General features: G+C 40.6%; 5 protein-coding genes across 9 annotated transcripts; 3 read left to right on the top strand and 2 right to left on the bottom strand.

The window, feature by feature from the left end:
- Window positions 1–4,312: 4,312 nt before the first annotated feature.
- Window positions 4,313–7,204, bottom strand: LOC111197879 (calmodulin-binding transcription activator 2-like). 5 transcript variants are annotated; one of them, XM_022701063.2, is made up of 6 exons: window positions 6,722–7,172; window positions 6,507–6,586; window positions 5,460–5,592; window positions 5,141–5,361; window positions 4,806–5,050; window positions 4,313–4,661 (listed from the first exon to the last, which is right to left on the bottom strand). In XM_022701063.2, exons 2-5 carry the CDS (start codon window positions 6,582–6,584, stop codon window positions 4,808–4,810), a joined length of 675 nt encoding a protein of 224 aa, XP_022556784.1. In that variant the 5' UTR covers window positions 6,585–6,586; window positions 6,722–7,172; the 3' UTR covers window positions 4,313–4,661; window positions 4,806–4,807. The 5 variants fall into 5 exon arrangements, with proteins under 5 accessions (XP_022556784.1, XP_022556783.1, XP_022556785.1 ...); XM_022701062.2 differs by having other exon boundaries at window positions 4,313–4,697; XM_022701064.2 differs by adding an exon at window positions 5,732–5,774 and having other exon boundaries at window positions 4,313–5,050; window positions 6,722–7,170.
- A 187-nt stretch (window positions 7,205–7,391) lies between these two features.
- Window positions 7,392–10,332, top strand: LOC106383344. The gene is made up of 2 exons (XM_022701059.2): window positions 7,392–9,924; window positions 10,000–10,332. Exons 1-2 carry the CDS (start codon window positions 7,864–7,866, stop codon window positions 10,165–10,167), a joined length of 2,229 nt encoding a protein of 742 aa, XP_022556780.1. The 5' UTR covers window positions 7,392–7,863; the 3' UTR covers window positions 10,168–10,332.
- Window positions 10,333–10,502: 170 nt separating this feature from the next.
- Window positions 10,503–12,677, bottom strand: LOC111205176 (uncharacterized protein At1g43920, Chloroplastic-like). Its single transcript, XM_022700614.2, has 2 exons — window positions 10,900–12,677; window positions 10,503–10,790 (listed from the first exon to the last, which is right to left on the bottom strand). Exons 1-2 carry the CDS (start codon window positions 11,053–11,055, stop codon window positions 10,503–10,505), a joined length of 444 nt encoding a protein of 147 aa, XP_022556335.1. The 5' UTR covers window positions 11,056–12,677.
- Window positions 12,678–14,676: 1,999 nt separating this feature from the next.
- On the top strand, window positions 14,677–15,600 carry LOC111205746. Its single transcript, XM_022701931.2, has one exon. It carries the CDS (start codon window positions 14,677–14,679, stop codon window positions 15,598–15,600), a length of 924 nt encoding a protein of 307 aa, XP_022557652.1.
- Window positions 15,601–20,201: 4,601 nt separating this feature from the next.
- On the top strand, window positions 20,202–25,297 carry LOC111207443 (DNA repair protein RAD5B). The gene is made up of 18 exons (XM_022705485.2): window positions 20,202–21,220; window positions 21,308–21,441; window positions 21,510–21,645; window positions 21,717–21,770; window positions 21,850–21,999; window positions 22,085–22,236; window positions 22,324–22,408; window positions 22,529–22,747; window positions 22,829–22,972; window positions 23,060–23,212; window positions 23,286–23,353; window positions 23,438–23,560; window positions 23,646–23,745; window positions 23,858–23,970; window positions 24,039–24,609; window positions 24,685–24,756; window positions 24,840–24,938; window positions 25,035–25,297. Exons 1-18 carry the CDS (start codon window positions 20,264–20,266, stop codon window positions 25,155–25,157), a joined length of 3,453 nt encoding a protein of 1,150 aa, XP_022561206.1. The 5' UTR covers window positions 20,202–20,263; the 3' UTR covers window positions 25,158–25,297.
- The last annotated feature ends 1,345 nt before the right edge of the window (window positions 25,298–26,642 follow it).

Consider the following 26,642-nt stretch of genomic DNA (forward strand, 5'->3'; position numbering starts at 1 on the left):
GAGGACGGCAGAAAAGTTGATGAAAAGCTGTACAGAGCTATGATCGGTAGTCTTCTTTACCTTACTGCTAGTCGTCCTGACTTATGCCTGAGCGTAGGGATCTGTGCACGCTATCAAGCCTCTCCGAAGGAATCACACATGAATGCTGTAAAACGAGTGATCAAATATGTGAAAGGAACCCTGAACTTTGGTCTGCACTATACCTTTGAAACTAACTTTAATCTGGCAGGGTATTGTGATGCTGACTGGGCAGGGTGTGTAGATGACAGAAGAAGCACGTCAGGAGGCTGCTTCTTTCTGGGTAACAACATGGTCTCATGGCACAGCAAGAAACAGAACTGCGTCTCTCTGTCAACAGCTGAGGCTGAATACATAGCCTTAGGAAGCTGCTGCACTCAACTCCTGTGGATGCGACAAATGCTTGTTGACTACTGGTATGTCTCCGACCCTATGCTAGTTCATTGTGACAACATGAGTGCCATTAACTTGACTAAGAATCCTGTGCAACACTCTCGCACAAAGCATGTCGACATCAGACACCACTTTGTGAGAGAGTTGGTAGAACTGAAACTTGTGATCATTGAACATGTCTCATCTGAAAAACAATTAGCAGATATCTTCACTAAACCTCTCGACTTCAACACTTTTCTGGGACTCAGAAAGGTGTTGGGAATTGTCGACCTATAATCACATCACCCATAATGTTCTAGGGGGTAGATAAGCTCAGGTAGAAGTAAGCTCACTTATAGTCACCCCTCTCAAAACCTTGTATCAACAATTTGTTAGAAGTCATAATCTGAGCTGTTCTTAGCTACCTTAGTCACGGGACTCTAAGGTGAAGGACACTCATCTTGGATCAAGATACTAAAACATTCTGTTCTGAGCATTGATCACTGTCTGGATTGAGTCAAGAAACACGGAAACGTCAGACAAAGTGCAACATTCTAAAATAACCGTGTGAAATGCCTAAAAGGAAGAACACTCGTTCTGGAGCAGGGTGTCACAACACTCTGTATCTAAGACGATCACTGTTCAGATTAGGCAAAATCAGAGATTAGTGTGACATTCATCTTGGATCAGGGTGCCACAACACTCTGCATCTGTGATGCTCTTTGCCCTACTAAGACTATGATTTTGAAAAAAAAAAAAAAAAAGACCTTATAGGTTCCCATTGTAGAAGCAGAGATGGGAGCACAATGCTGCGTGAAGTGCTACTAAAATGTGACTAAGCTAAGCGACTGACCTAGTCTTCAGCAAAACTTCTAGTGAACTAATCTGTGTCAGCTACTCGGCTGAGCAAGCTACAGATTGGAGTTGAATCATTGCTTTTTGATCGCTTACTTTTGACTTGAGTGTGTCTGAACCTATCTGAGCTAGCCGTATCTTTTCCCATAGGACATTGAACGTTTGTATATATATTGTACTTGATAAATCCTCAACAATCATGTCTTGATGATCACAAGAGCCAGTTCTTATTACTCTCTACATATGTGTCTTGCTTATAAGTGCATTAGGATTCCTTAGCGTAAAAGTGAATATTGGGCTTAAATGTCATTTGTGAAACAAGCTAATGGGTCAGTGTGATGGGCCAAAACAAGCTGAAAGTGAAGTTACTTAACCACTAAGGGTTTTCAGCTGATGTGCCACACTCCAAACCGTGAAACCCCAAAGCTCGCTCTCATCCCAACGAGCAACATGCAACCTCGGAGAAGCTCACGATTGAAACAATCACTGGAGACTCAAAGTCCTCTGACATCCCCGATCAACCCAGATTCGTCGTCGTGTCAGCGGAAGTCCTCTCGCAAACGTCTCCGCCGTCCCACGCCAGCTACTCCGCCACCCCCGGAACCTGAGGTTGAATCTCTCTCTGAGGACAACACAGATGATGACGAATCTGACGCATCTCTGGAAGACGCTGCCTCTGACAATCCTCAAGATGAACAACCGGACGAGTTTCTTCCAAAAGGACCAAGATACGAGGAGAGTCGCAAAGAGTTTCAGATCCTGATTCAAGCCAACCCTGCGCTTCTCCGACCGTCCAAGGCACCAATCAACTCTCGCTTTGCTACGGTGGAAGCGACTGAAAGGTATCGGGATCTGAAGAACAGGAAGTTTCTTGTTCAGTATCGTCTCCCCTTAGACAAAGAGAATCTTCAAGATGTCAAGAAGGTGATTGTGGACTCAGGGATGATTTACACGGTCATTGACTCTGACCCCTTCAAACCATGCGTGATAAGACAGTTCATCGCAAATCTGGTGGATGCCGAGCCCCGAGGAGATGGAGTTGCAGTCTATGTTAACGGCTCATTTATTAACTTCTCTCCAAGCCTGATCAACTCTCTGTATCTCATTCCATCATGTGAGGAGGATCCTGACTGGTCAACCTATAACATGGATCGAGTGTGTACGTTTCTGACAAACAAGCGAATCCGGCGCTGGGAAGATATGAGCTCCAAGTTTCTCACTCCCACAAATCAAGTGTTGTACAAACTTGTTTGTGCTAACTGGATTCCAACCACAAGCTACACAGCCATGAACCTAGAACGTCTTCGATTCATCTACATGCTCTACCATGACCGCAAGTTCGACTCCGGAAAGCTTGTCTACAACCAGATCATGGCAATGGCTGAGAACACGAGAACTGAACGCACTCGAAGAATCATCTTCCCCAACCTAATTCAGCAGGTGTTGCTTTTCCAACATAACGTTCCTCCGGACTCTGACGATGAGGAATTCACTGGCATGCCAAAGAAAGTGGTCAAAGATAAGAAGGCAGGCTTAGGGTCTGGAGCCGAGTCTAGATCACCTAACCTTGAAGAAGACATTGAGCATGCTATAGCCGGTCTCAAGGCCATCAGAATGCGTCTTAGGAGTAAGATGGTCTTGAGGAGTTGGAATAACTAATGTTACATCAGTACTAATGTGATTTTTATCTTAATGTGCATCTATGCAGGGGGAAAATACCCACATCAGCAGCAGAATGAAGACAGTGATGGTGGAAGTGACTGAGGGAACGTTATATGTAGTCGATTCATCTATAGGCTCAAATTTTCATATGTTTGATTTGTCTCATAATTGATCGGGAGACAATGAGCTTATTGGATGTATTTTGGTGTTTAGGGTGAACTTCTCGATTGTGGTTTTAAGTTGTGTTCCAGTCTGTCTAATATTCTAGGGTTGTATCAAAGACTATTATCCGGATTGAATTCATGTTTTGAATGGATTGTTGGGTCTATTTTTCAACCCTAGCATATCTCCTGTTCAACAGTGGTTTTGCAGGTAGCATAGCGTGTCACATTCAGATAAAAAGGGGGAGAATGTTAGCTCCAGGAAAGGAGCTGGTTCAATGCAAAACAGATCATGTGCTACATGGCTCATTCGGTATGTGAGATACCGGTTCAAAGTGGTTATGAGTTGATGACGTGGAGACATCGACTTAGAAGATCTTTGCTGTGGTAATAAGCTTGAGAAGATCTGCTGTTAGCATAATATTAGGAGAAGAGAATATTATGTAACAGAGTATATAACTGTGACTAGATAGGAAGTTCTAAGTTGGGGTTTTAGAGATTGAAAAGAGCAGTGCAAGAGGCTATTCTACACTGGCTCGTGGTGTAACAATTGGTGTAGTTCGATCACCAGTTGAGTGGTTGGATAGATTAAGGATTGGTCCGCAACAAGTCAGTGTTGACGTTGTTTAAGTCGGATTAGACAGGTCTTGTAAGATTGTCTAAAAGATTCTTAATAAAACAAGTTGTGTTCTTGAAAAGTGTTTCAGTTCTTATACTTTGGTATCCGTTTGATCTTTCATCTATCTCCGTACCTCACGCATGCTAAGCGAGCACTCTACCATCTGAGCTACATCCCCATTATTGAGTTCCGTTTTAGTGTGTGTATTGATGGTGATCCTGCAGCTAAAGAGTCGGCTCCAAAGCTTCAACTCCCCAAGGCAGCGAAGAACCGTCTATCTTTATTATTAGAAATACAGGCGGGATGATAATTTGAAAAATAGTTTAAATAGTTAGAGTAAATATTTAATATAAATTTTATAATTTATAAATATTATAAGATGAGTTAGTAACATTATGATTATTTTATCCTATGTATAATAAATTATTTGTATATTTTAATAAATGTTTGGATAATTTGATAATTTTATTCTTCACATTAAGAATTAGTAACATTTTTATAAATATTATAAGATGAACATGTTTATTATCCTATGTATAATAAATGTTTAGTAAATTATTTGTATGTTTCAAAATTAAATTTATTGATAATTTTAACATGTCTCTTTTTTTTTGGTCAAATTGCCTATTTTAACATGTCTCTATTCGAATTTTTTTTTTGCTATAAAATAAGCTTCTAGTTGTTGAAACTTAGAATAAAAAGTCTTCTAATTTCCATCTAATAGGCAATGGACTGTCTAAATACGTTAAATATTAAATTTCTGCATCTGTCTAAAGTAAAAGCATAGCTCCATCTTCGACCAATATTACTAAGCAGCTCTTGTCTCTTGGTAAGTCGTCGTGTAAACCAGGAGTCTCGCAACAGCAATACCATGAAGCGAAGTTTTAATTCGCCTTCCGCATCCGTCTAATTTAGTTGGAGACTCCCTCCAGCCAGGCATGTTGAGGTAGGCACGACCGACAGCTTGCTCACCTCTACACAACATGATGATGGGTATAAGTAAACACCATCTGCATAATAAACATCTGCCGATAATCGTAAATGGTACATGCCATCGATTGCGTTATCGTTTCAAAAATATTCATGAATTCCTTGCACGTAGTGTGCTTGGACGTTACCGCTAGCAAGACAAATCGATCCATAAGATTATGGAAGCGGTTGATAGAGAGCAATGGGAAAACTGTATGAGTCTGGAGGTCCAGGTCCTTGAAAACAGAGCTTGAAAACTACTCCCAATAGGCTGCTGCTGGTTTTGACTGCTGACAAGACTCGAAAACGTCCGGAAATTCTCATGTAAGGCCATGTCAGTACCATGGTAGTTCATGGGCCATTTTTGCAGTGGCAAGCTGTCCTGAACTGGAATCTACAGAGAGAGGAGAATCTTATGTGAATCAATGCTGATCCTCTGTCACATATAATCTACTTTTATATTAGATAAGTTAAGATACAATACCTGCCAATTTACTTGGTTTTGAAGAGGGCTTCTGAGATGCCCTTCCACGGACATTAATCCAGCATTAGAAGGATTTGTCTGAGTCAACAGAGGATTATAAGGTAGGTTCTGGTATCTTGCCAATTGATTCTCAAAGGAAGCATCTAATGCTGGGACACCCACTAATCTTTGGGAGTCGTTTTCTTTTACTCTATTCCTATGAATCCAACCATCTTGGTTTCTTAGAAAGGGAAGAGGCAAAACTTTTAGTAAAGCAAGGTAGCCTGTAAATAGAACTATGTCCCTAAACAGACATAAAGCTAACGATAACTATATATACCAGAATCAGCATCTTCACAAAGTGGTGACAATGTGCTGGATGTATTTGCTGTTGAATCAACATTCACAGAAGTGGAGCCACTCAGAGAATTTGAATTGTTTTCTTTTATTCCATTGGAGCTTATCCTATTACCCTGTATAAATAGCATGAACTTATCAAAACCACCATTAAAAAAAGAGAACCCACTTTAAAAAGGAACAATATAATGCTGAGTAAATGGGTGTTTATATTCTAAAGAATATATTAGTACAATACCGAGAAAGAAGCTATACCTTAACCTCCAAATATTGAACAAAAACAATATGCATCAGTTCCCTGTACCCAGGCCTGAGACTTTTATCCGAGATCCGGATTCGATCCGGATCCGATCCAAAAATCTGGATCTCGGATATCTTAATTGTTTAGTCCGGATATCCGGATCCGTAATTTTTATTAATAACTATTTCAAAAATAGTAATATCTATATATAAAAATTAAATTTATTTAATATGTTTTTCTTTTTATAATAGTATATATAAATTTTATGTAAATTTTGTAACATTATGCATAAAATAATTAAAAACATTATATATATATATATATATATATATATTTTAAATTATTGTTAATATTTTATATATATTAATATTATTATTTATTTATTTTAAGTATCCAAATCCAGATCCGGATATCCGCCGGATATTACAATTTTTAGAAGGATATCTGACACCCGGATATCCGAAAACCCCGAATCCGGATAAAGATAGTAAAATTATGGATCCGCCGAATAAGGATCCGGATCCGGATACCTTAAAATTGTCCGGATACCCGATCCGTCCCAGGCCTACGGCTGTGCCCATAAAAAAAACAGAGGACATAAGCACTAAAAGTAACAAATCACATTTCATTTTCCTTCTGTTCTCAAAGTAACATTTACGGTACACTAAATCGGTAAAAATGTGAAATATGGAAAACATAGGAAATAGTGAGGAAACATGGATGTAAAAATGTGAAATATGGAAAACATAGGAAATAGTGAGGAAACATGAATGTAAATATATTATTAACCTTGAGCTTTTCGTGAGCCTCTTTTACCGTTTTACCATCTTTCTTTGTGTTCATCTTTCCTAAAATTTCTGAGCACATTCCTATCAAACAGAAAGAGTGATACTGAAATTGAGATCGATATTAGTATGTTACTTGGATAAACCGATACCAATATATAGAACATAAATCCCAGATACATAATAAGACCATCTATATATACAAACTTATGTCCGTACTTGGAAGCTTTGTGACGTGTTAGATAATCCAACCAGATCGGTTTGGTTACGGATCCGGAATCTTTCTTCAGGTAACGGAGAGACCGGTTCGGTTAACTCGTCAAAATTGGTTGAATCATTGAACCGAATCGGTAAAGAGGAGTCAGAAAGCTTGAAGTTCTGAGCACATTGAGCTATGTCAAATCCATCGGGGAGTATACTCACATCTATTTATACCGAAATCACACCGCCTTTCAGATCTAAAAGACTCATTGAATAACTCGTAGTGGGCATCTGAATTAATGGGGATAAACACGTAAAAACAATAACGCTCTCAATTTCAGATTCGTGAGGAAGGGCAAGAATCACCGTCACCGTCGAACAATGAAGAACGAAGAACACACACAACATCGTGAAAATAGATTAGGGCTACACATAAGGATTACCGGCCGAAGAAACTGTTTGATCTAAAGCCCATACCACTAAACATACGCTTTAAGTTTAAAGCCTAGACGTGATCCAGATGACGAAGTGCTGTGTTTTAGGGTGAGACACGTGTAGCCTCGACAGAAACCGACTTTCTGATGTGGCAGACGACGTGGAGGGCCCAGGAAAAAGTAAACTGTACTTTATAATAATAGATCTTTGGTAGTTTTACAAAAATATATATATATATATATATATATAGAGAAATCGGCAAAAAAAACACTGAACTTTGCGGGAATTGCCAAAAGAAACCTGTACTCGAACCTGACCAATAAAACCCCGATTTTTTGTTGACGTTTTTAGTTAATTCACAAACTTACGGTTGACTAACCAAATTAACACACCGTTAACCGACAGTTAAGACAGTGTTAACTCACCGTTAATTATTGCCGTTTAGTGAAACTACGTCGTTTCATTCAGTTGTTTTGTTAAACACAAAATCTCAAGACGACGTCGTTTTGCTTAATTAAAATTGTTGTTGCTGCCTGGACTCGAACCCGTGCACTCGTGGTCGTAAGGGGGTATTGCCACTGAGCTAGTGGACTTTTCGGAAGGTTATCACACATGTTTATTTTTATTGATCAAAAGATGTGTTTGATTGCAATCAAACAAAATGAAACCCGTGTTTGAACGTAACCCTAATTTCTCAAATCGATTTGGGGATTTCTCTTGTAGAGATGGTAAAGACGAAGTTCACAAGGAATGGAAAGGAGGTAATGATTTTCGGAGCGATGAGGAATTTCGATTACGGGAGTGACGAAGCGGTTCAAGAGTCGAAGAAGGGTGGAGAACGCGATGCTTCTGTGAGTTTGCCATCGCTGGAGAGATCGAGGATTCGTAAAAGCGTTGAAGGGATATCGATGTTGGCATCTACAGAGGTGTCGAAGGCGTCGAAGACTAGGCGGGGAACTTCATATGGGTCGCCTGCGTCATCTCCGGAGAAGACCACGAGGAGGGGAACTTCATATGGGTCGCCTGCGTCATCTCCGGTGAAGGCCACGAGGCGTGGTTCAACTCTGTCTCCTAGAGTTTCGAAGAAGCAGAAGGTAAATGTGGCTCCTTCTGGTGATGACAGAGAAGAATGGCCAGAGACTGAGATGTTGGCATCAACAGTTGCGAAGAAGACAAGGCGGGGAACTTCATCTGGCGGGTCGCCTGTGTCTCCTAGACAATCGAAGAAGCAGAAGGTAAACTCGGAGAGGAGTCTAGGTGATGATGGTGATGACAGAGAAGAATTTCTCCAGATTGAGGAATTTGGGGATATAGGTGATGATGGTAGGGAAGATGAGAACGGTATTGCTGGCATTGAGGAAGTTGGTTGTACAGATTTGAGTCTTTATTTTGGTGATAAAGCAAAAAATGATGACTGTGAGGTTGATGAAGACGAAGGCGATGATGATGCATGGGATGATGATAAAATCCCTGATCCTCTGTCATCAGATGATGAGAATGAAGAGGAGATGAGACCTGCGCAAGCTTACAGAGAAGACACTGATCCAGAGGAGCTCCTTCAGCTAGGCAAGACATTTTCAGATGCTGAGGACTTCAAACATGCTTGTCTGAGGTATACCCTGAAAACCAGATACAACATCAAGTACTACAGATCCAGTAGCTTGAAGATGGGTGCAAAATGTGCCGCTGAGATGAGAGATGATGAGGCTCCTTGTCCCTGGATGGTCTACTGTTCGTATGATAGGAGGAAACAGAAGTTGATGGTAAAGACATACGTCAATGACCATAAGTGTGAGAGGACAGGGTATTCGAAGATACTTAAGAGGTCAGCAATTGCAAGTCTATTTGCTGAGAGGTTAAGGCTGAATCCTAAGCTCACGGCAAAGGAGATACAATCTGAGATATTGAGGGAGTATAAGATGGAAGTTTTAGAAAACTCATGCATTAAGGCCAAGACGAAGGTGATGAAAGAAAGGAGGAAGACCCATGAGGAGCATTTTGATCCTGGCGCACATGCATCTCTGATAAAGACAAAGCCAGAGACTTGGTCTAGAGCTTTCTTCAAGATAGGCTCCTACTGCAATGATAATCTGAACAACTTGTGTGAGTCCTTCAACAAGACCATCAGGGAGCCTAGGAAGAAACCTCTGCTAGACATGTTAGAGGAGATAAGGCGTCAATGTATGACTAGGAACTACAATAGGTCTAAGATGGCTAAGGACAGGAAGACTAGGTTCACCCCGAAGACACATAAAGAGTTAGACAGGGTTGAGAAGAAGTCAAAAGAATGTAGTCTGCGTTGGGCAATTGGGCCAGAGACTGAGGTGGAAGATAGAGACCAGTCATATGTGGTGAATTTGGAGAATGAGACTTGTGCATGTCGAAGCTGGCAAATGAATGGTATTCCATGCATCCATGCTGCTAAGGTCATCCTTGGCGTGGGAAGAAAACTCTCTGAATTTGTTGCTCCTTTCTACACAACCTCTAAGTGGCGTGAAACCTACAGTTTTGGGATCAGACCTGTAAATGGGATGATAGAGTGGCCTCGGACCAATAGATTAGGTGTGATTCCACCACCTAATCGAAATGGCAAGCCTGGTAGGCCTAAAAACCATGATCGAAAGAAGGGAACCAATGAGACAGTGTCTACTACCAAGCTGAGTCGTGCGAACAGGGTAATGACATGCTCTAATTGCAAAGAAGAAGGGCACTACAAGAATACATGTCGGAAGGCTTTTGTTGAGAGCCCACCTAAAAAACCAAGAGGCAGACCAAGGAAATATCAGGTTAGGGTCTTAGTTTCTATCTCATTGTTTTTTAGCTCTCGGTAATGTGTCTAACAATTCATTTATATGTTGCAGGGACTACACTTTGGCGAGTCACAAGCTCAATCCTCAGAAGCTCAAACCTCACAAAATCAATCCTCACAAGCTCAAGCATCACCATGGGAAGTTCCTCAATCTTCAGAAGGTCAATCCTCACAAGCTGAAGCATCACAGACAGCATCGTGGGGAAGATGGTTGTTTTAGATGCTTGTGTGTTGTTTATGATGGTCTCTTTCTGAATGCTTTCGTTGTCTGTTGTTTATGATGGTGTCTCTGTCTGAATGCTTTTGGAACAAGAACTACCTTTTTCTTTCTTCTTTTCCTGCTGTTTTAATTTGAAACTCTCAATGAAGATAGTCTTGGTTATTATCTTTGTGTTTTCATCATGTTGTTTATCTTGATGGTCTGTTCAATGGTGCATTTGTCCTTCTATAAACAATCAAGAAGTAAAACATAAACATTACTGAAACATTGTCTTAAAACATAGCCTTACATGAACCATGATTCTTACATAAACATAGCCTTACATAAACAGTCTCTTAGTAGCTATTCATAGACAACCCATCTGCTTTGTCAAACATGATCAACACAAGACATATCACAACGCCTAAACAAACCACCGAAAAACCCACTTTCATGATCACATTCAGCTTCTTAAGTTCATTGCTCGCCTTCCTGACATCTTCTTTCAAGTCTTCCTCCACGGTTTTCATGCTTTCGATCTCCATTTTAATTTTCATAACATCTGATGCAAAGCATTCAACTTTTGGCAATGCATCTTGAACCTCTTCGTAGACAGCTTCATCTACCCATTTATACAAGTGATCCTAGACACAAATCATGAACACAATCTTTATATTCAAACAATTTCTCACTTACTACCTAGCCATTGAATCTTATGTTCTTATCTTAAACACAATCAAATTAAACACTTACATTTTGAAACGTTGGGCATCTAAAGAAAGTTCTTCCTGGATTGACCTTCGTTTTTGATGTGTATATCCCAGTTCTTCGACCACAACCGCATTGCTCCGGGATACCACGAATTCCCATCGTATTCACAGACGAATCCTCACAACCCGAACTCATCATGCGATACTCGAAGAAGGAGAGATGAGAATCGAGATTCTTAAGGACGAGATCGAAGAGAATCGCGAACTGGATTCATGATTTCGCCCATTTAGGGTTTATACCAATCGGAGGAGAAAACCGTCGTCTCTTTTTGATTCATTTAACTCGGATTCAAAGAGAATAAAAGAAACTGTGTTCGTATATCCATTGCAAAGTCCACTAGCTCAGTGGCAAAAACCCCTACCATTAAACCCGAGTACACGAGTTCGAGCCGTAGGAAACACATATTTTTAATAACACAGCTATATAAACGACGTCGTTTGTCTTTAATCAGACAAAGTGATGAAACGACGTCGTATACTTTAACACCCAAAATTAACGTCCGCTTAATTATCAGTTAACTCGGTTAACGGTGTGTTTATCTGGTCAGTCAATCGTAAGTTTCTTAATAAACCCGAAAAGTCAACAAAAGTTCAGGATTTTATTGGCTAGCCCATATGTCCAGGTTTCTTTTGGCAATTCCCGCAAAGTTCAGTGTTTTTTTGGCCGATTTCCCTATATATATATATATTTTTTTTTGGTGCTTATCTTCCAGTTCAGCGTCTTCTTTTTTTCATCACGTATATTGAAACCTTCTATTGTAAGACTTTTAAACCTCATTTAGAAACATCTGCAAAAAAAAATTATATTTTCAAGTTTTCAAAATTCTATATTTAAAGTTTCAAGATGTTATTTTCCAAAACCAAAACTTCAAACTCAACTTAAAAATTGTTTATATTTTACACTATGGTCCTTATATTTATCATAGTTAATATAAATCCACAAAAAATTATATATAACTAACACATATATAAAAATATTACAACAATATTAATTAACAAAATCTTACATTAAAATATAAATATAATTCTAAATACATAATTAAATATTAAACTACAAACAAAATACCACATTATTCCATAAAATTATTTCTGTAATGCTCTATTTTCCGTAATGCCATACATTGAACTGCGGTCACCAGAGCTCAACAAGGGATGTTGGTGAAGATTGCAGTTGAATCGCCTTCATCGCTTGCTCTCGTTTTCTTTTCAGGTGAAACTGTAGAAGAAACAAAAGCACGCGGGTCTTCACTATCCCATAAGTTTTTCTCTGCCCCATCCCGCAATGGCCCAAACCGCAAGAGCCTTGTCCTGCGAGGCACACTCCAAAATGGGCCTAGAATATCTCGGCCCAAACATGCCCCGTATGGGTCTTCTATGGGCTGACCCGCGGTTCGCGGTTCAAATTGCCATTCCTAGCAGTAATCAACTTGAAGCTTCCTTCTAGGCATGGGCATTCGGGGTCCCAATCGGATTTCGGTTTTATCCATTCGGGTTTTAGTTTTTCGGGTTTATCAAAATCAGCTTCATTTGGGTTATATAAAAGTTCGGTTCGAGACCGGTTGGGGTTCTATCGGATTCGGGTCGGGGTTAGTAAATCTCCAAATAACCGGTATAGCCCATTGTACTTTCGGGTTCGGGTCCCAATCGGTTCTTCGGTTTTAAAATACATGATTTGTACCTATTTTGCAACTAAAACATAAATGAAATTGGTTCTTCCGATTTAAAATACATGATTTGTACATATTTTAATAGCCAAAACATAACTAAAATCGATTCAAAAATAAGAAAAAACATCAAACGTGATCATTCACAATCAAGCGAAAGATAAACATACTTAGTGATAGAAAGAAAGCCAGATAAATGAAATCATAAAACAAAAAATAAGTTCTCATGAAATGAGAAACATTATTCAATGAAAACAAAACCAAAATCTATAAACTTGAGGCTTCAACCGCCACATTCCACCATTAACCTTCGTGTAATAGATAATTATTTTAGAAATTCAATAATACCTTAAAGTATTTTGGATACATATTAAGAATTAAGATCATATTTGAGAGAAGTTTTTTTTTGTGATTTTAAATGTTTCGGATTCCATCAGATATCCATTTAGGTTCGGGTTTGGTTCGGATAATACTCATAACCCAAAATACCAAAAAACAAGATCCATTCGGTATTTATGTCGGATTCGAATCGGTTCGGATTCATTTTTATCGGATCGGGTTCGGTTTATTTGCCCAGCCCTACTTCCTTCAGTGGATTTTTATGGAATCTACCAGGACACTGAGCATCTATCTTCTTCCTTTATCGCTTGCTCTTTTTTTTTGTTTATTTCGAGAGTTTCTATTGTTTCTACTGACTTGTTGGCAAAAGCTAGTCTCTATAATATAAACTTTGTTTCTCCTACTTAGAGGAGCCTTCTGATTAATATATGTGGTGTGAAGAAAAAACCGCACATACAGCCTTTTGGGAGAGGGAAATTAAGACACCCAAGTTTTATGCTATTAAACTGAATAATTTGTATCCCATTATCATTGTTCACATAAGGTTACAGTAGATGGTTAATAATGTTATTGAAATCTGATTTTGCTGCTGATTTTACCGATACTTCAACATCTCTTATTGAGACACACAGATTTCTTTGTCTTGTTAAGAGCTACAAAGATGAAAATGTCATGAAGTTAAGAGATGTTGGTGTAGATGGTAAATTTGACCAACCCTCAAGGCCCGAAGAACAGACGGCCCGGTCCACATGAAGCGGAGTATCGGTTTGGCACGGCGGCTTGAAGGGTCGATCTCTCGGCGTAATGTGAGAGAACTTTTGATGGGCTTCTCGACTAAACGCCCCGAGGAAACGACTCCACGAGACAGTGTGGGCTTCTCGGCCCAGCGAGTTAAAGCCCACATAGACGACACAAACTAGGTCACGGAAGAGCGTGAGGTCAGCTATAAACAGGGAAGGAAAGTCAACGTAAGGGGGATCCGAAATCACTGATACACACTGGGCGGCTAGATTAGGGTTTTACCTTTGTTATCTCGCCTTGTCGTATCTCTCCGGTAAAGCCTTTAAGGCTCCGGTACCTTTCTTTTCACGCATCTCCTTTCCTTGTAACCGACGAAACACTCTTCCGACCGTTAATAAGACGTCTTTGCTTAAGCCCACATCTAAAATCTGAACGTTCTCTCATTCCGTACCGTTTTCCGATCAAACAGTTGGCGCCCACCGTGGGGCCTTTAGCAAAGTAACGTTGATAAGATGGCGACAAGTAACGACGGCTCTTCCTCTGGAGAAGATCGTGAAGCCGCTGAAGTAACGCCGGCGTATTTCCCTGTGACTCCGACACCACACCAACCCGCTTCAATAGAAACTATCATGGCGCGCCTTGCGCAGCAAGATGCGGCCCAGAAAGCGGCGACCGACCAAATCGCAGCGCTCGCAAAGATCTTAGCCTCCCTCGCTGCGAACGTGGAAGCTTCGACGGTGCAGTACCGAAAACATCTGTTTAACACAGAGAGAGCGGCTGGTGCAGCACCAAAGCAGACTGCCAACCAAGATGTCGCCGATGATGACGTGGCCCAAACCCCCGTAGGTCTTAATGCGCAGACGATAAACGAGCTCGCCGCGCTGAAACAGTCGGCGCTGGATATAAACTCCAAGATTCATCATGTCACCACGTCCGCCCCTTAGATCGAGCGAGTCCTAGCAGAATCTCTCCGGACACCATTCACCGAAAAGATAACGAAGGTCCGCCTCCGAAAGATGGAAAAGCTTTGTCTTCCAACCTTCGACGGTGTATCCGACCCTTCTGCTCACGTCACATCCTTCAATATCGCGATGCGACGCGCGAACCTCGCTGTCGAGGAAAAATACGCCGGCTTTTGTCAATTTTTCGTCGAAACCCAAGAAGGCATCGCTCTTAACTGGTTCACCGGTCTTCAGGAGAACTCCGTTGATAGTTTTCACGACCTCTCGACGGATTTCCTCAAAAATTACATCATGTTCACTCGACAAGAAGCCACCGCCACAGATCTTTGGAATCTCAACCACGCAAACGGGCAGAGCTTGAGAGATTTTATGGAAAAGTTCAAATCCATTGTCTCGAAAGTCGACGTACCAGACCATATAGCTGTGGAGTCGTTGATGAACACCCTCCACATTAAGTCACCATTTCGGGCTGATCTTTACCGACACCAGACGAGATCAGTACCGGATGCCATCGCTCGATCCAATAACTTCATTCGAATGGAGGAGGATACTAGGGCCAAGGCGGCTAAAGAAGCAGCAGGGAAACAGACTCCCGCCCGGACGAACGACGCTCGTCAAGAACCGCGCCAACATTCCACAAGTGGCAAGCCTAACCAGAAGAAGGGCTACATGAATGCTATAGACGACGGCGAACCATCGGGTTCCGCCGCAATGGCGCGAGAGAAGGGGTGGAATCATTGGGATCGAGATACCAGCCAGCCAAAGTCTAGTTCCCCCGAACCAACAAGCTCGAACGCCGTCGAGCCGAGTAAATGGTGTTCCTATCATGAGGTCAAATCACATGATACGAAGGATTGCAAAGTCTTATACGGACACTTCCTCAAATCCATCGAAAGCGGGAAGCAGTTAGTATACGAAGAAACGGTACAAGTTAACGAAGATGTTCTACCAAGCAAAGTGTTCCATAAGACACGGTAGTCGTCAACTGGCGAATCTTCGAAGGCAGAGTCATCACATTTAACAAAGAAATACGATCTCTGCCAATCCGACGTCTTATTAGGATGTCTTCCTATCACATTGTAGCTGGGGCGCATTTTTATCAACAGAAGCCCGTCGTCTAACGAGACAGACGTCAACTCCTCGAAGACACGAACGTTCAACGAGACATCAATTTCAGCGGCCATAACCATCAAGGCCACCGCGATACGCCACGAACCATTCAAAAACTGACTCATCGCTGCATCTCGGCGCCTCGCATACAATGTGATTAGTCGAGGAATTGGGAACCAAAGCTTCGTGTCATCTCAAAAATAGGATTCGTAAACGCACTAATACCCAACTGGCGGTGACTAAGGCCTCTGGTTTTCCGAGGGAATCAAGAAAGTTACCCCTAGTCCATGACGTTCCCTCAGAAGCTTCTTCACGCTATTGGGAGTTGACTGAGTCTTAGTAACGTTCTCCCAAGCTTGACCACTCACATCAGGAGAGCGCAGAAACTCGGAAGCTATCGCCGGGAGTTCCTCAAAGGTCCCTCCAGGATAATAGCACATCGGCACGTAATTAACAGCGAAAGCTTCGTCCCCCACACCGCCAGAACCGTCTCTCTCGCAAGCCTGTGGCTCATCTAGATTTCCTCTCACTTCTTGCCGATACGAACGCGCAGATTCGGAGACTAGGATCCTTTGAGACAGATCTAAATTCCCGGTGTCCATCATCGCGTCGTGATGAATCCGTTCAAATTCTTCAAGCGGTGCCTCGGTCGCATCTCTCGAAGGACTAGAGGAGGCTGCGATCTCTTTTCCTCTCTGTTTACGAGAAAACCTCCCGCCAGACGACATATCGCTATCTATGTTACAACAACAACCTAGAGAGAGAAATGAGAAGAAGGAGAGAGAGAATACCTGAGAAGTGCGGAGAATAATGGAGAGAATGAGAAGGAAGCGAGTATTTATAGGGAAAGAAGGGGTGCCTCCCTGAGGCGTCATCATTTGGCTTACATGGGCCTATGTGGGCCTAGGAACAGTTACCTAACCGCCGAAGAAATCGAAGCGTCGTTTCGACTTCCCGTTTTAACCGGCCTCAACCCTGATCAGAACCAATGGTTAAGGGAAAACCTAACCAAGCCAAAGCTGGTTCGGTAGAGATTTTATTAAACCACCCGACAAAGGGAAAGCGCCTAACGATGCCTCGCGACATCCGGTCAGGAGACATTCATTCGAAACGTTCCGCCAGTCCTCCCAAACCTTTAACTTCCTAAATTCACAGGATCTTCATCTCGATGAACTGGGGGGACTTACTGTAGATGGTAAATTCGACCATCCCTCAAGGCCCGAAGAACAGACGGCCCGGCCCACATGAGGCGGAGCATCGGCTCGGCGCGGCGGCTTGAAGGGTCGATCTCTCGGCGTAATGTGAGAGAGCTTTCGATGGGCTTCTCGACTAAACGCCCCGAGGAAACGACTCCACGAGACAGCGTGGGCTTCTCGGCCCAGCGAGTTAAAGCCCACAGAGACGACACAAACTAGGTCACGGAAGAGCGTGAGGTCAGATATAAAAGGGGAAGGAAAGGCAACGTAAGGGGGATCCGAAATCACTGATACACACTGGGCGGCTAGATTAGGGTTTTACCTTTGTTATCTCGCCTTGTCGTATCTCTCCGGTAAAGCCTTCAAGGCTCCGGTACCTTTCTTTTCACGCATCTCCTTTCCTTGTAACCGACGAAACACTCTTCCGACCATTAATAAGACGTCTTTGCTTAAGCCCACATCTAAAAACTGAACGTTCTTTCGTTCCGTACCGTTTCCCGATCAAACAGTTGGTTTCAACGACACATCACTTATATTGTTCTATGGATCACTACCCCGGCCTCCAGATTTCAAGCTACCACTTCCCAAGGCTAGTTTTAGGACACAACACCACGAATTGCAGAAGCTCAGTACCAAACTTCATATTTTTCCAGGTCACAATCACTTCGCTCATTTGAATTTTATATGGAACCGAGCCTTAAATTATAGTTGTGAGGTGGACCATACACGTTCTGAAATCTGTTATGTTGATGGAGTTCATGAATTTGAGACTTGTTCCAAGCTACAAAGGGGGGAATGAAACACAAGGCATGAGCATGGCCGGCTTATAACTATATTGGACCCATGGACAAATTTGTTTTTTATGTATTATAGTTAACTAGCCATAATATTATGGGCCCTTGTCATAAAAAATAGACAAAAATCTAGGCTGTTTTCATCATTAAATTTAGGCCCCTGACATATGTCATGTTTGCCTCCCCTAGAGCCGGCACTGGGCATGAGGCTGTTGATTCTAACTGAGAAATCACTGCTTGACAAGGCTAATGAAGCTGATTTTGTAGTCAAGGGAAACTGGTTACATAGTAGCCTAATTGTTGAATAAGTTTTCCACTTGCTAAGACCAGCCGAGCTCATTAAACTCCATGTATATACTGATTTCTTCAGAATGGTAAAGAAGAGCTTCGAAAGACTGATTTTACACAAGGATTTTGTACCAACAACGATAGCAGAAGCAACAACAAGCAGATATGGTGGTTCTTGTCATTAATGTATATGTTGGTGTTTCGAAAGATGGTTTTGATCGTCTAAAAGGCCAGACAAGGGAGCACGCAAAGGTTCTTAGTAAACCTATAGCAAGTTGAATTTGGCAGCTTTGAGGATCCAAATCATGTGACACGTGGTGGCTTTAAGTCAAGGGTAACTAATCATCTTCTTGGATCTATTTTGATGACATGGCTGTAGTATATGGAACTAGAATGCAAGTATTCGGTTCTTCACATTCAGCTGTCGGTTAAAAATCACAGAGAACATCTACTCAAAGGAACTCATCTACAAAGCTGTCACCAAAGCACTTGTTCAATGGAAAGAGCATCCCCAGATCAAAGATTTTACAAGCTTTCATCATCAAGTATATTACATGGAATTTCCATCAACATCTCTCTAAGGAGCATCAACTTTTCATCTTTGAGGACAAGGATATTCTGAAGAAGGGGAGTATTGTGACAGAAATATCTACTAGCTATCCGGTTTACTCAACTTTGGTTTAATTATTATCTTTATGCATTTTGGTTTCGTTCTTTGGTTTAGTATTCTTGGTAAGCTCATCTATATGTACGAGCTTAGCTCTTGTGGAGAAATCAACCAAATACAATTTATCTTCTCAAACCCTAAATCCGATCTCTAGAATCATCATCATCTAACATCAACCTTTGAATCCTTGTTCTTCGAGTCGATCCTTCGTCCTCTGTGATCGTCTTCTAGACTTTGATTTGCCTTGTTTTGGATTCGCAGAGAATCTCTAGCTTGGGACTATCTATATATTTATCTATCTATAGTGTTTCCTGTTTCACAATACCTAGCAAATATTTCATCAATCAAAATAAAACCCAACAGATCATAGAGATTATGAAAATATCTGGATCTGGACGTTGAACTGATAATTTGTAAAAGAAAAATAACAGAGGCTAGGTAGATTTTGATACGACTACCGATGACTAAGTAGACAGACAATCAATTTTGGGATATTTTATTAGGTAAAAGAAGAGGTTAGATAATGTATGATTGTTAAGATTTAATTATACAAATAAAGAATAATATAAAAATCCAGAATTCGTAAAATTGCTATCCGGATCCGGATCCGTAAAAATGCTATCTGGATCTGGATCCGTAAAAATGATATCCGGATCCGTAAAATTGCTATCCGGTTCTGGATCCGGGCCTTCAAAATATTTGAAGTTAAGATACACAGACTAAAATCCGAATAATCGCGGTATCTAAATTCAGTTATTTTTTTCATAAAGAAGTTTAAAATTTTTAAATTAAATTAAAGCTAACAAATTAATAATTTAGTTACTATTTAAAATTATTATTGCTGAAAATTAAAAATTATTGAAATTTAATAAAATTTCAATTTTATTTATTATTCATAATATACATATATAAATATTATTATACTTTTAATATTTTTAAATTATATAATAGACCGATTCAGATCCGAATATCCTGATCTTAAATTTCAATACCCAGATCCGTAAAATCACTATCCGTAAAATCACTATCCGGATATATCCAATATTAAGTCCATGCCTAATTGCAGTTTGTAATTGACCAATTAAAAAAAAATTACGGAACCAAACTTATATTCCGAGTCAAAACCAGTAATTTCGGTCGTTTGGTTCCGGTCAAAATTCCAGGCCTAGTGTCGTCAACCAGTAAAACGGAACCTGACCATCAAACTACATGGATCGAATCCGAGAATAAAATATTGGTCTTGGAGGTAAATATGATAAATTAACGGCGAGATTAAAGGAATCAAGTCAATCAACTACTGTATAAATATCCCGCGAATCAGAAAGAGGAAATAACATATTGTTTTGTAATGATAAGATTTGATAAAAATTAACAGCGAGAGAGAGAGAGAGAGAGAGAGAGATTAACAGTAATTTTGGCTCCAAAAACACCCCGCGAAGCCTTTTAATTACCAAAAAACTTATCCGCTTCAATTAGCGCCAAAATGGAACACGAAGAGACCTTATTTAAACAAACCCTAAGCCTCCTCCACTCTCACCAGTCACCACTACCTTCTCTCTTCTTCATCAATTGTCTCGTTTGCTCAAATGGAGATGCGGAGAACCGAACACGAAGCAGCTGTTTCAAGTTCAGACGATTGTAAGGTCGTTGCAGATACTCCCGATGAATCCTATGTGGTCTTCAGGACATCCACCGGAGTCCGAATCTCTTCTCAATTGAACGATGATGACGGTATTATCTGTTCCGATGAATCCAAGTCGGATCTTTCCGATGCTATGCCGGTGAAAGACGAGGTAACCGGTGACGGTTCTGTTACTCTTTGTAATCGTATGAGTAACGATTTTGTAGAATCTGAATCGGCGAGTTTAGAGTTCCGCGTTAAGGAGGAACCTGATTTGGATTTTGAGAATCAAGGAGAAGAAATGGTGATTGATATTGTAGAGAAGCCTGTGGTGGTTGCTCTTGCTCTTGCTCTTGCTCAAGAAGAAGCACAATCTGTAGTTGAAGCTGTTTCAAGAGGCTCTGGCAACGAGTGTGTTACTGTTGATGTCAAACAAGAACCTGAGAATCTGGAAACAGACCAATCTATTATACCAGCTGCTCTCATCTTGGCGCCTAAGCCACTTCAAGTTATCCGACCGAAGGCTGAGATTTTGGATACACCTGAAGTTATTGATGTGGAATCAGAGTTTTTGAATCGACTAGTTAAGCAAGAGAGGAGTGGTACTCATGTGAAGATGGAACCACCGGTTGAGGAAACAAAGGTGGGTGCTTTGAGTTTGAGTTTGCAAGTGAGAGAAGAGAAGCCTGTGTATGCGAAGAAGGTTAATACAGAGGTTGATGCAAGAAAGGTGAAAGTGGAAGATGGAGATTTCCCGGTGGAGAAAGACTGGTACTTGGTTGGGAGGTCTCTTGTCACCGCTACTTCCACTAGTAAAGGAAGGAGACTGGAAGATAACGAAGTTGTGAATTTCGCATTTCCCTCTACTGTCAACTTGAAAGTCCCAAACATTGTTCGTTTCTCTACCAAAAGATGTGGAGAAGTAATCCCTTTACTGCAAAGATATTTGTTAATACTTATGCTGAAGTTCAACTGAAGAGACTAATGGTTTTGATTTGTATCTTCTTAGATTGGAAGGCTTCCAATGGAATGGTCGAACTGGGCTGTGAGCCTTTTGAGATCTGGTAAAGTCAAAATGTTAGGCAGATGTGTAGCTGCGCCATCCTTTCTTCAAATGATGCAAGATATTATGCTATATGTTAGGTAATGATCGTCTTTGTCTCTTTTAGTTGTTTGTTTTGTGGGAAACTGATATGGCTTTTGGGCGGCAGTTTCTACATTCACAGCTCCATATTCACTGATGTTAGCAAATCCACTTGGCGGATTGGTTCTTCACCTAACATAGAGTCCACGCTTCATCCGCTTCTGCAGCTTTTCAGACACTTGACAATCAAACCTTACCAAAAGGCACGAACCACACTTTCATGTTCCAATACCTTTTTTGGTTTATGTTTCTCATTTTGTATATCTTCAAGCAGGCTGAGTTTACTCCTCAGGAACTTGACTCTCGCAAACGCTCCCTCAACGTGGAGGTATGTGTTCCTCTTCAGTTTCTTTGTTCATTTGGTGGGTAATCTAGAAACTTGATGGAAACTTGCTTTGATTGGTCAGAATGACTCGGATGAAAGAGCAGCATTGTTGGCCATAGCGAAAAGAAGAAAAGGTGCTCCACTGTGTCTCGAGCACAACAAAGATGAAGAAGATGCTCCTGAGTCATATATGAATCGGGTTGTTGGCGCTGCAGATTCATATAACCTGGAGGTTGGTGGAATATTTATAAAAATATTTTCTTGTCCTTAAAAAGCAAAACTAATTATAATAGTATCTTCTCTTGTCAATCTTTTAGGAAATGGAAGCTCCAAGTACACTCACCTGCAACCTGAGACCATACCAGAAACAAGCACTCTACTGGATGTCAGAATCTGAAAAAGGAATTGATGTTGATAAAGCAGCTGAAACTCTCCATCCTTGCTGGGAGGCTTATCGAATCTGTGACGAGTATGTATTATCTCAAATGTACAAAGAACTGTGAATTGTTAATGTTATTTCATCTAATAACATTGATTTGTATGTGGTTTTATTCAGGAGGGCACCTTCAATTTATGTGAACATCTTCAGCGGTGAAGCAACAATCCAGTTTCCAACAGCTACACAGATGGCAAGAGGCGGAGTACGTTTCTTGAACAAGCTTAATCTTCATTTTAATACATGTCTGTCTCTCTAGTGAAATGGATTGGCCAATATTCTCTGCATGTGGTTTTGATTAGAATATGTAACTTTTTGTTTGCAGATATTGGCAGATGCCATGGGACTTGGAAAAACTGTGATGACAATTGCACTAATACTTGCACGGCCAGGCCGAGGTAACCCAGAAATTGAAGACGACTTGGCGGCAGATGTTAATGGAGATACACCTAAGAGGAAGGAGAGTCATAAAGCACTAACGTGTGTGAAGGCCAAAGGAGGCACTCTTATTGTTTGCCCCATGGCATTGCTAAGCCAATGGAAGGTGAACTGCAGCTGTTTATTCTTAAGGTTCTTAGAATTTTTTTTCAGAAAAGTCTCATGGATTGTTTTCACTTTGTTCCAGGACGAGCTTGAGACTCATTCAATGCCTGACACTGTGTCTGTGTTAAGTTACTACGGAGGGGATAGGACGCAGGACGCAAAAGCTATAGCGAGTCATGATGTGGTCTTGACAACTTATGGTGTCTTAACCTCTGCTTACAAGCAGGTAAGAAAGTTTTCATGCATCACTTCAGTCCCAAAGGTGTGTTCTTTTCTATCAGTTTAGTTGAACTTAAATTCTGATGATATGCAGGATATGGCGAACAGTATTTTCCACAGAATTGATTGGTACAGGATTGTTGTTGATGAAGCTCACACTATCAAATCATGGAAAACACAAGCTGCTAAAGCTACGTTTGAGTTGTCTTCACACTGCAGATGGTGTCTGACAGGGACCCCTTTACAAGTAAGATATTAAAAGCAACTTCGAATAGATGATCTGAGCCTTCTTTTGGTACTTACTGGCTCTATCTATACAGAACAAGCTTGAAGATCTTTACAGTCTTCTATGCTTCCTTCATGTCGAACCATGGTGCAATTGGGCTTGGTATGATGAATTATCATCTGAAATCGTACTATATTTTGCTATTTAACTTTACAACTTAATGTATGTGTGTATGTATATACACAGGTGGAATAAGTTGATTCAGAAGCCATATGAAAATGGTGATCCACGAGGACTAAAGCTAATCAAGGCGATTTTGAGGCCATTGATGCTGAGAAGAACAAAGGAGACGAGGGACAAAGAAGGAAGGTAGATGTTTTTCACTGCTACAATCTTTTTTTCTTTTGCTTGTCCTATGCTTAACGTTCATCTAACTTTATCTGTAAACTTCCAGTCTAATTCTTGAACTTCCTCCAACCGATGTTCAAGTCATCGAATGTGAACAGTCTGAAGCAGAACGTGACTTCTATACTGCCCTTTTCAAGAGATCTAAAGTAAGTGTTATAGTTCCAGGCTTCAAGCACAATAAAAGCTTAATCATAATCTGTTTCAACGATTGATAATGTCTTGGTAAATGCATAACCTTCTGTCTTGTTTTGGAAACAGGTCCAGTTTGACCAGTTTGTGGCACAAGGAAGAGTTCTTCACAACTATGCAAACATCCTCGAGCTCCTCCTCCGTCTACGCCAATGTTGCAACCACCCTTTTCTAGTTATGAGGTACATTTGTAGTAGACTTATTTATTATCCCTTGGAAGTGGATTCTAATACATTCTGAAAAATTGCAGCCGGGCAGATTCACAACAATACGCTGACTTAGACAGCCTCGCAAGGAGATTCCTTGACAACAACCCTGACTCAGTTTCTCAAAAAGCTCCCTCTCGGGCATACATCGAAGAAGTTATCCAAGACATACGCGATGGCAACAGCAAAGAGTGCCCAATATGTCTGGAGTCTGCAGATGATCCCATTCTCACACCCTGTGCTCACAGAATGTGCCGTGAATGTCTCCTTACTAGCTGGCGCTCTACTTCTTGCGGTCTATGCCCAATCTGCAGGACAGTACTGAAGAAAACTGAGCTCATCTCATGCCCAACGGAGAGTATTTTCCGTGTTGATGTTGTAAAGAACTGGAAGGAGTCCTCAAAGGTCTCGGAGCTTATAAAATGCTTAGAGAAGATTCGGATGTCTGGTACGGGAGAGAAGAGCATTGTGTTTAGCCAGTGGACTTCGTTTTTGGATCTCCTGGAGATTCCTTTGAGAAGAAGAGGAATTGGGTTTCTTAGATTCGATGGGAAGCTTGCACAGAAGGCGAGAGAAAAGGTCTTGAAGGAGTTCAATGAAACCAAACAGAAAACAGTAAGTAAATTTGTCTTTTTTAATAAAATCTGTTTAAATGGAACACAGAGCTTAAAAATCTTCATACTTCTACAGGTTCTGCTTATGTCTCTGAAAGCTGGAGGAGTTGGTCTGAATCTGACTGCAGCTTCAAACGTCTTCTTAATGGTACTATGTCTCTTCAAGCTTGCGTTTAAATTGTTTTGATTATGAAGAAATAATGACATTTCTTTGTTTCTTGAAACACTTAGGATCCATGGTGGAATCCGGCGGTGGAAGAGCAAGCAATCATGAGAATTCATCGCATAGGACAGAAAAGAACTGTATGCGTCAGAAGATTCATTGTCAAGGTACCACTATAAACTGCATTCTCCAGTTTTTTTATGTCTCGTAATCCATCTCTTAACTTACATGGTTTGTCTTTGGATGATTGTGCGCACATGCAGGATACAGTAGAGGAACGGATGCAGCAAGTTCAGGCGAGGAAGCAGCGGATGATTGCTGGAGCTTTGACTGACGAAGAAGTCCGGTCGGCCAGACTTGAGGAGCTTAAAATGTTGTTCCGATGAGAGAAGATGACCAACAGAGAACGACTTTTTATTTACTTTAGTAATGAGTTATGCCTTTTATTCCATTTTAAACTGTTTTGTAAATAGCAGTAGAAATTGCAGCAGTCCGTAGTGAGTTTGATATTTCCATTCTCTTACAATCCCTCTTGTTTTTTTTTTGTCTTTCTATCTTTAGGTTGTGTATTGGTCTGCACCACCATTAACTTTTCTAAGCTTATATAGTGTAGGAACGTGTTATGGTTTTAGCTAAGGCTCCTCCTTGGAATGGAGCCTGTGCTCAAATTTTACCCAGTTAGTGTACTCATAACATGAAGCACTGGGGCCAGCAGGATAAGTAATGGAACCAGTATCTGAGCTACTTTCCTGAAGCCTAAGATTAGCAACGGATCATTGAACTATCATAACCTTCTGAACGTGGAAACAAAACTTTCTCAGAAGGTTATTGTTGAAAGCATTGTTACTTCCAAGGTATTTATTACACGAGTAGAAACAATGGAACGGTCTCATTCAAAGCCATAGGAGCCGAAATTATCCTATACAAGCTGTCACAATCACTAACAGGAAGATTACAACAACTCCAAGATGCCAAAAATTATTTCTAGGACGGACGGCTATAAGGAGCTGGTTTTATACTTGCTGCCTCGGACAATTAGCTCTTTTCAATTCACTAAGAAGACGGCGAACTCAGGTAGAGCGGATTCTCTATTATGACACACCAAGACATTGAAAATCTTCTGAAAGAACAAAGGATTCACTCTTTCAAGTTTTTAAGAATATCAAAAATGTTTATTATTCATAGTCAAAATACAACTTATTTACAGGATTACATATGCTGAAAACTAGATAAAATGTGATACGAATTAGCATATTTAATGCCTTGCAAATAACATAAGACCATACTATAAACTATGCAAATACATGTGTTGTAATGGTTTAAAAAAATATATCTAATGGATTTCTCATTAGTCTCCATGTTTAGAACTTCATAAATCAGTTTATTTGAGTGCATCTTATAGTTGCTCGAGTTAAGTAATGAATTGTGAATTTGTTTCAACGAAATTTGCTATGATTATTTCGTGATCAGCTTGATACTTTCTAAGTTCGAATCAATTTGAACTACGAGTAGTCATTTTTAAACATTATCTTCTTCATTCATTCTCTTGCTAGAATTCTTTGATCCATACTACCAGTAGTCCTTTTAAATCCTTATGGAGTAGAGAGTGGATTACACTGTTACCATTGTATTAGCGCATGTGGCAGAGGTGAGATATTTAGAACGTAAGGAAGTAGAAGTATTTACATTGTCTTTTGCTTTGTATTGAACCCCTCAGGCGTCAGGCAAATTTCTTATATATCTTTATATTTTGTGATTAATATGATTTTATATCATAAACTTGTTATTACTATAGTAAAGAAAGAGTTATGTCTTGCATCCAGAAAGAAAGTAAAAACATAAAGAAAAATGGTCTCCTGGTAAGAAAACAT

Source organism: Brassica napus, chromosome C7, assembly GCF_020379485.1.
Source record: "Brassica napus cultivar Da-Ae chromosome C7, Da-Ae, whole genome shotgun sequence".
NCBI lineage: Eukaryota > Viridiplantae > Streptophyta > Magnoliopsida > Brassicales > Brassicaceae > Brassica > Brassica napus.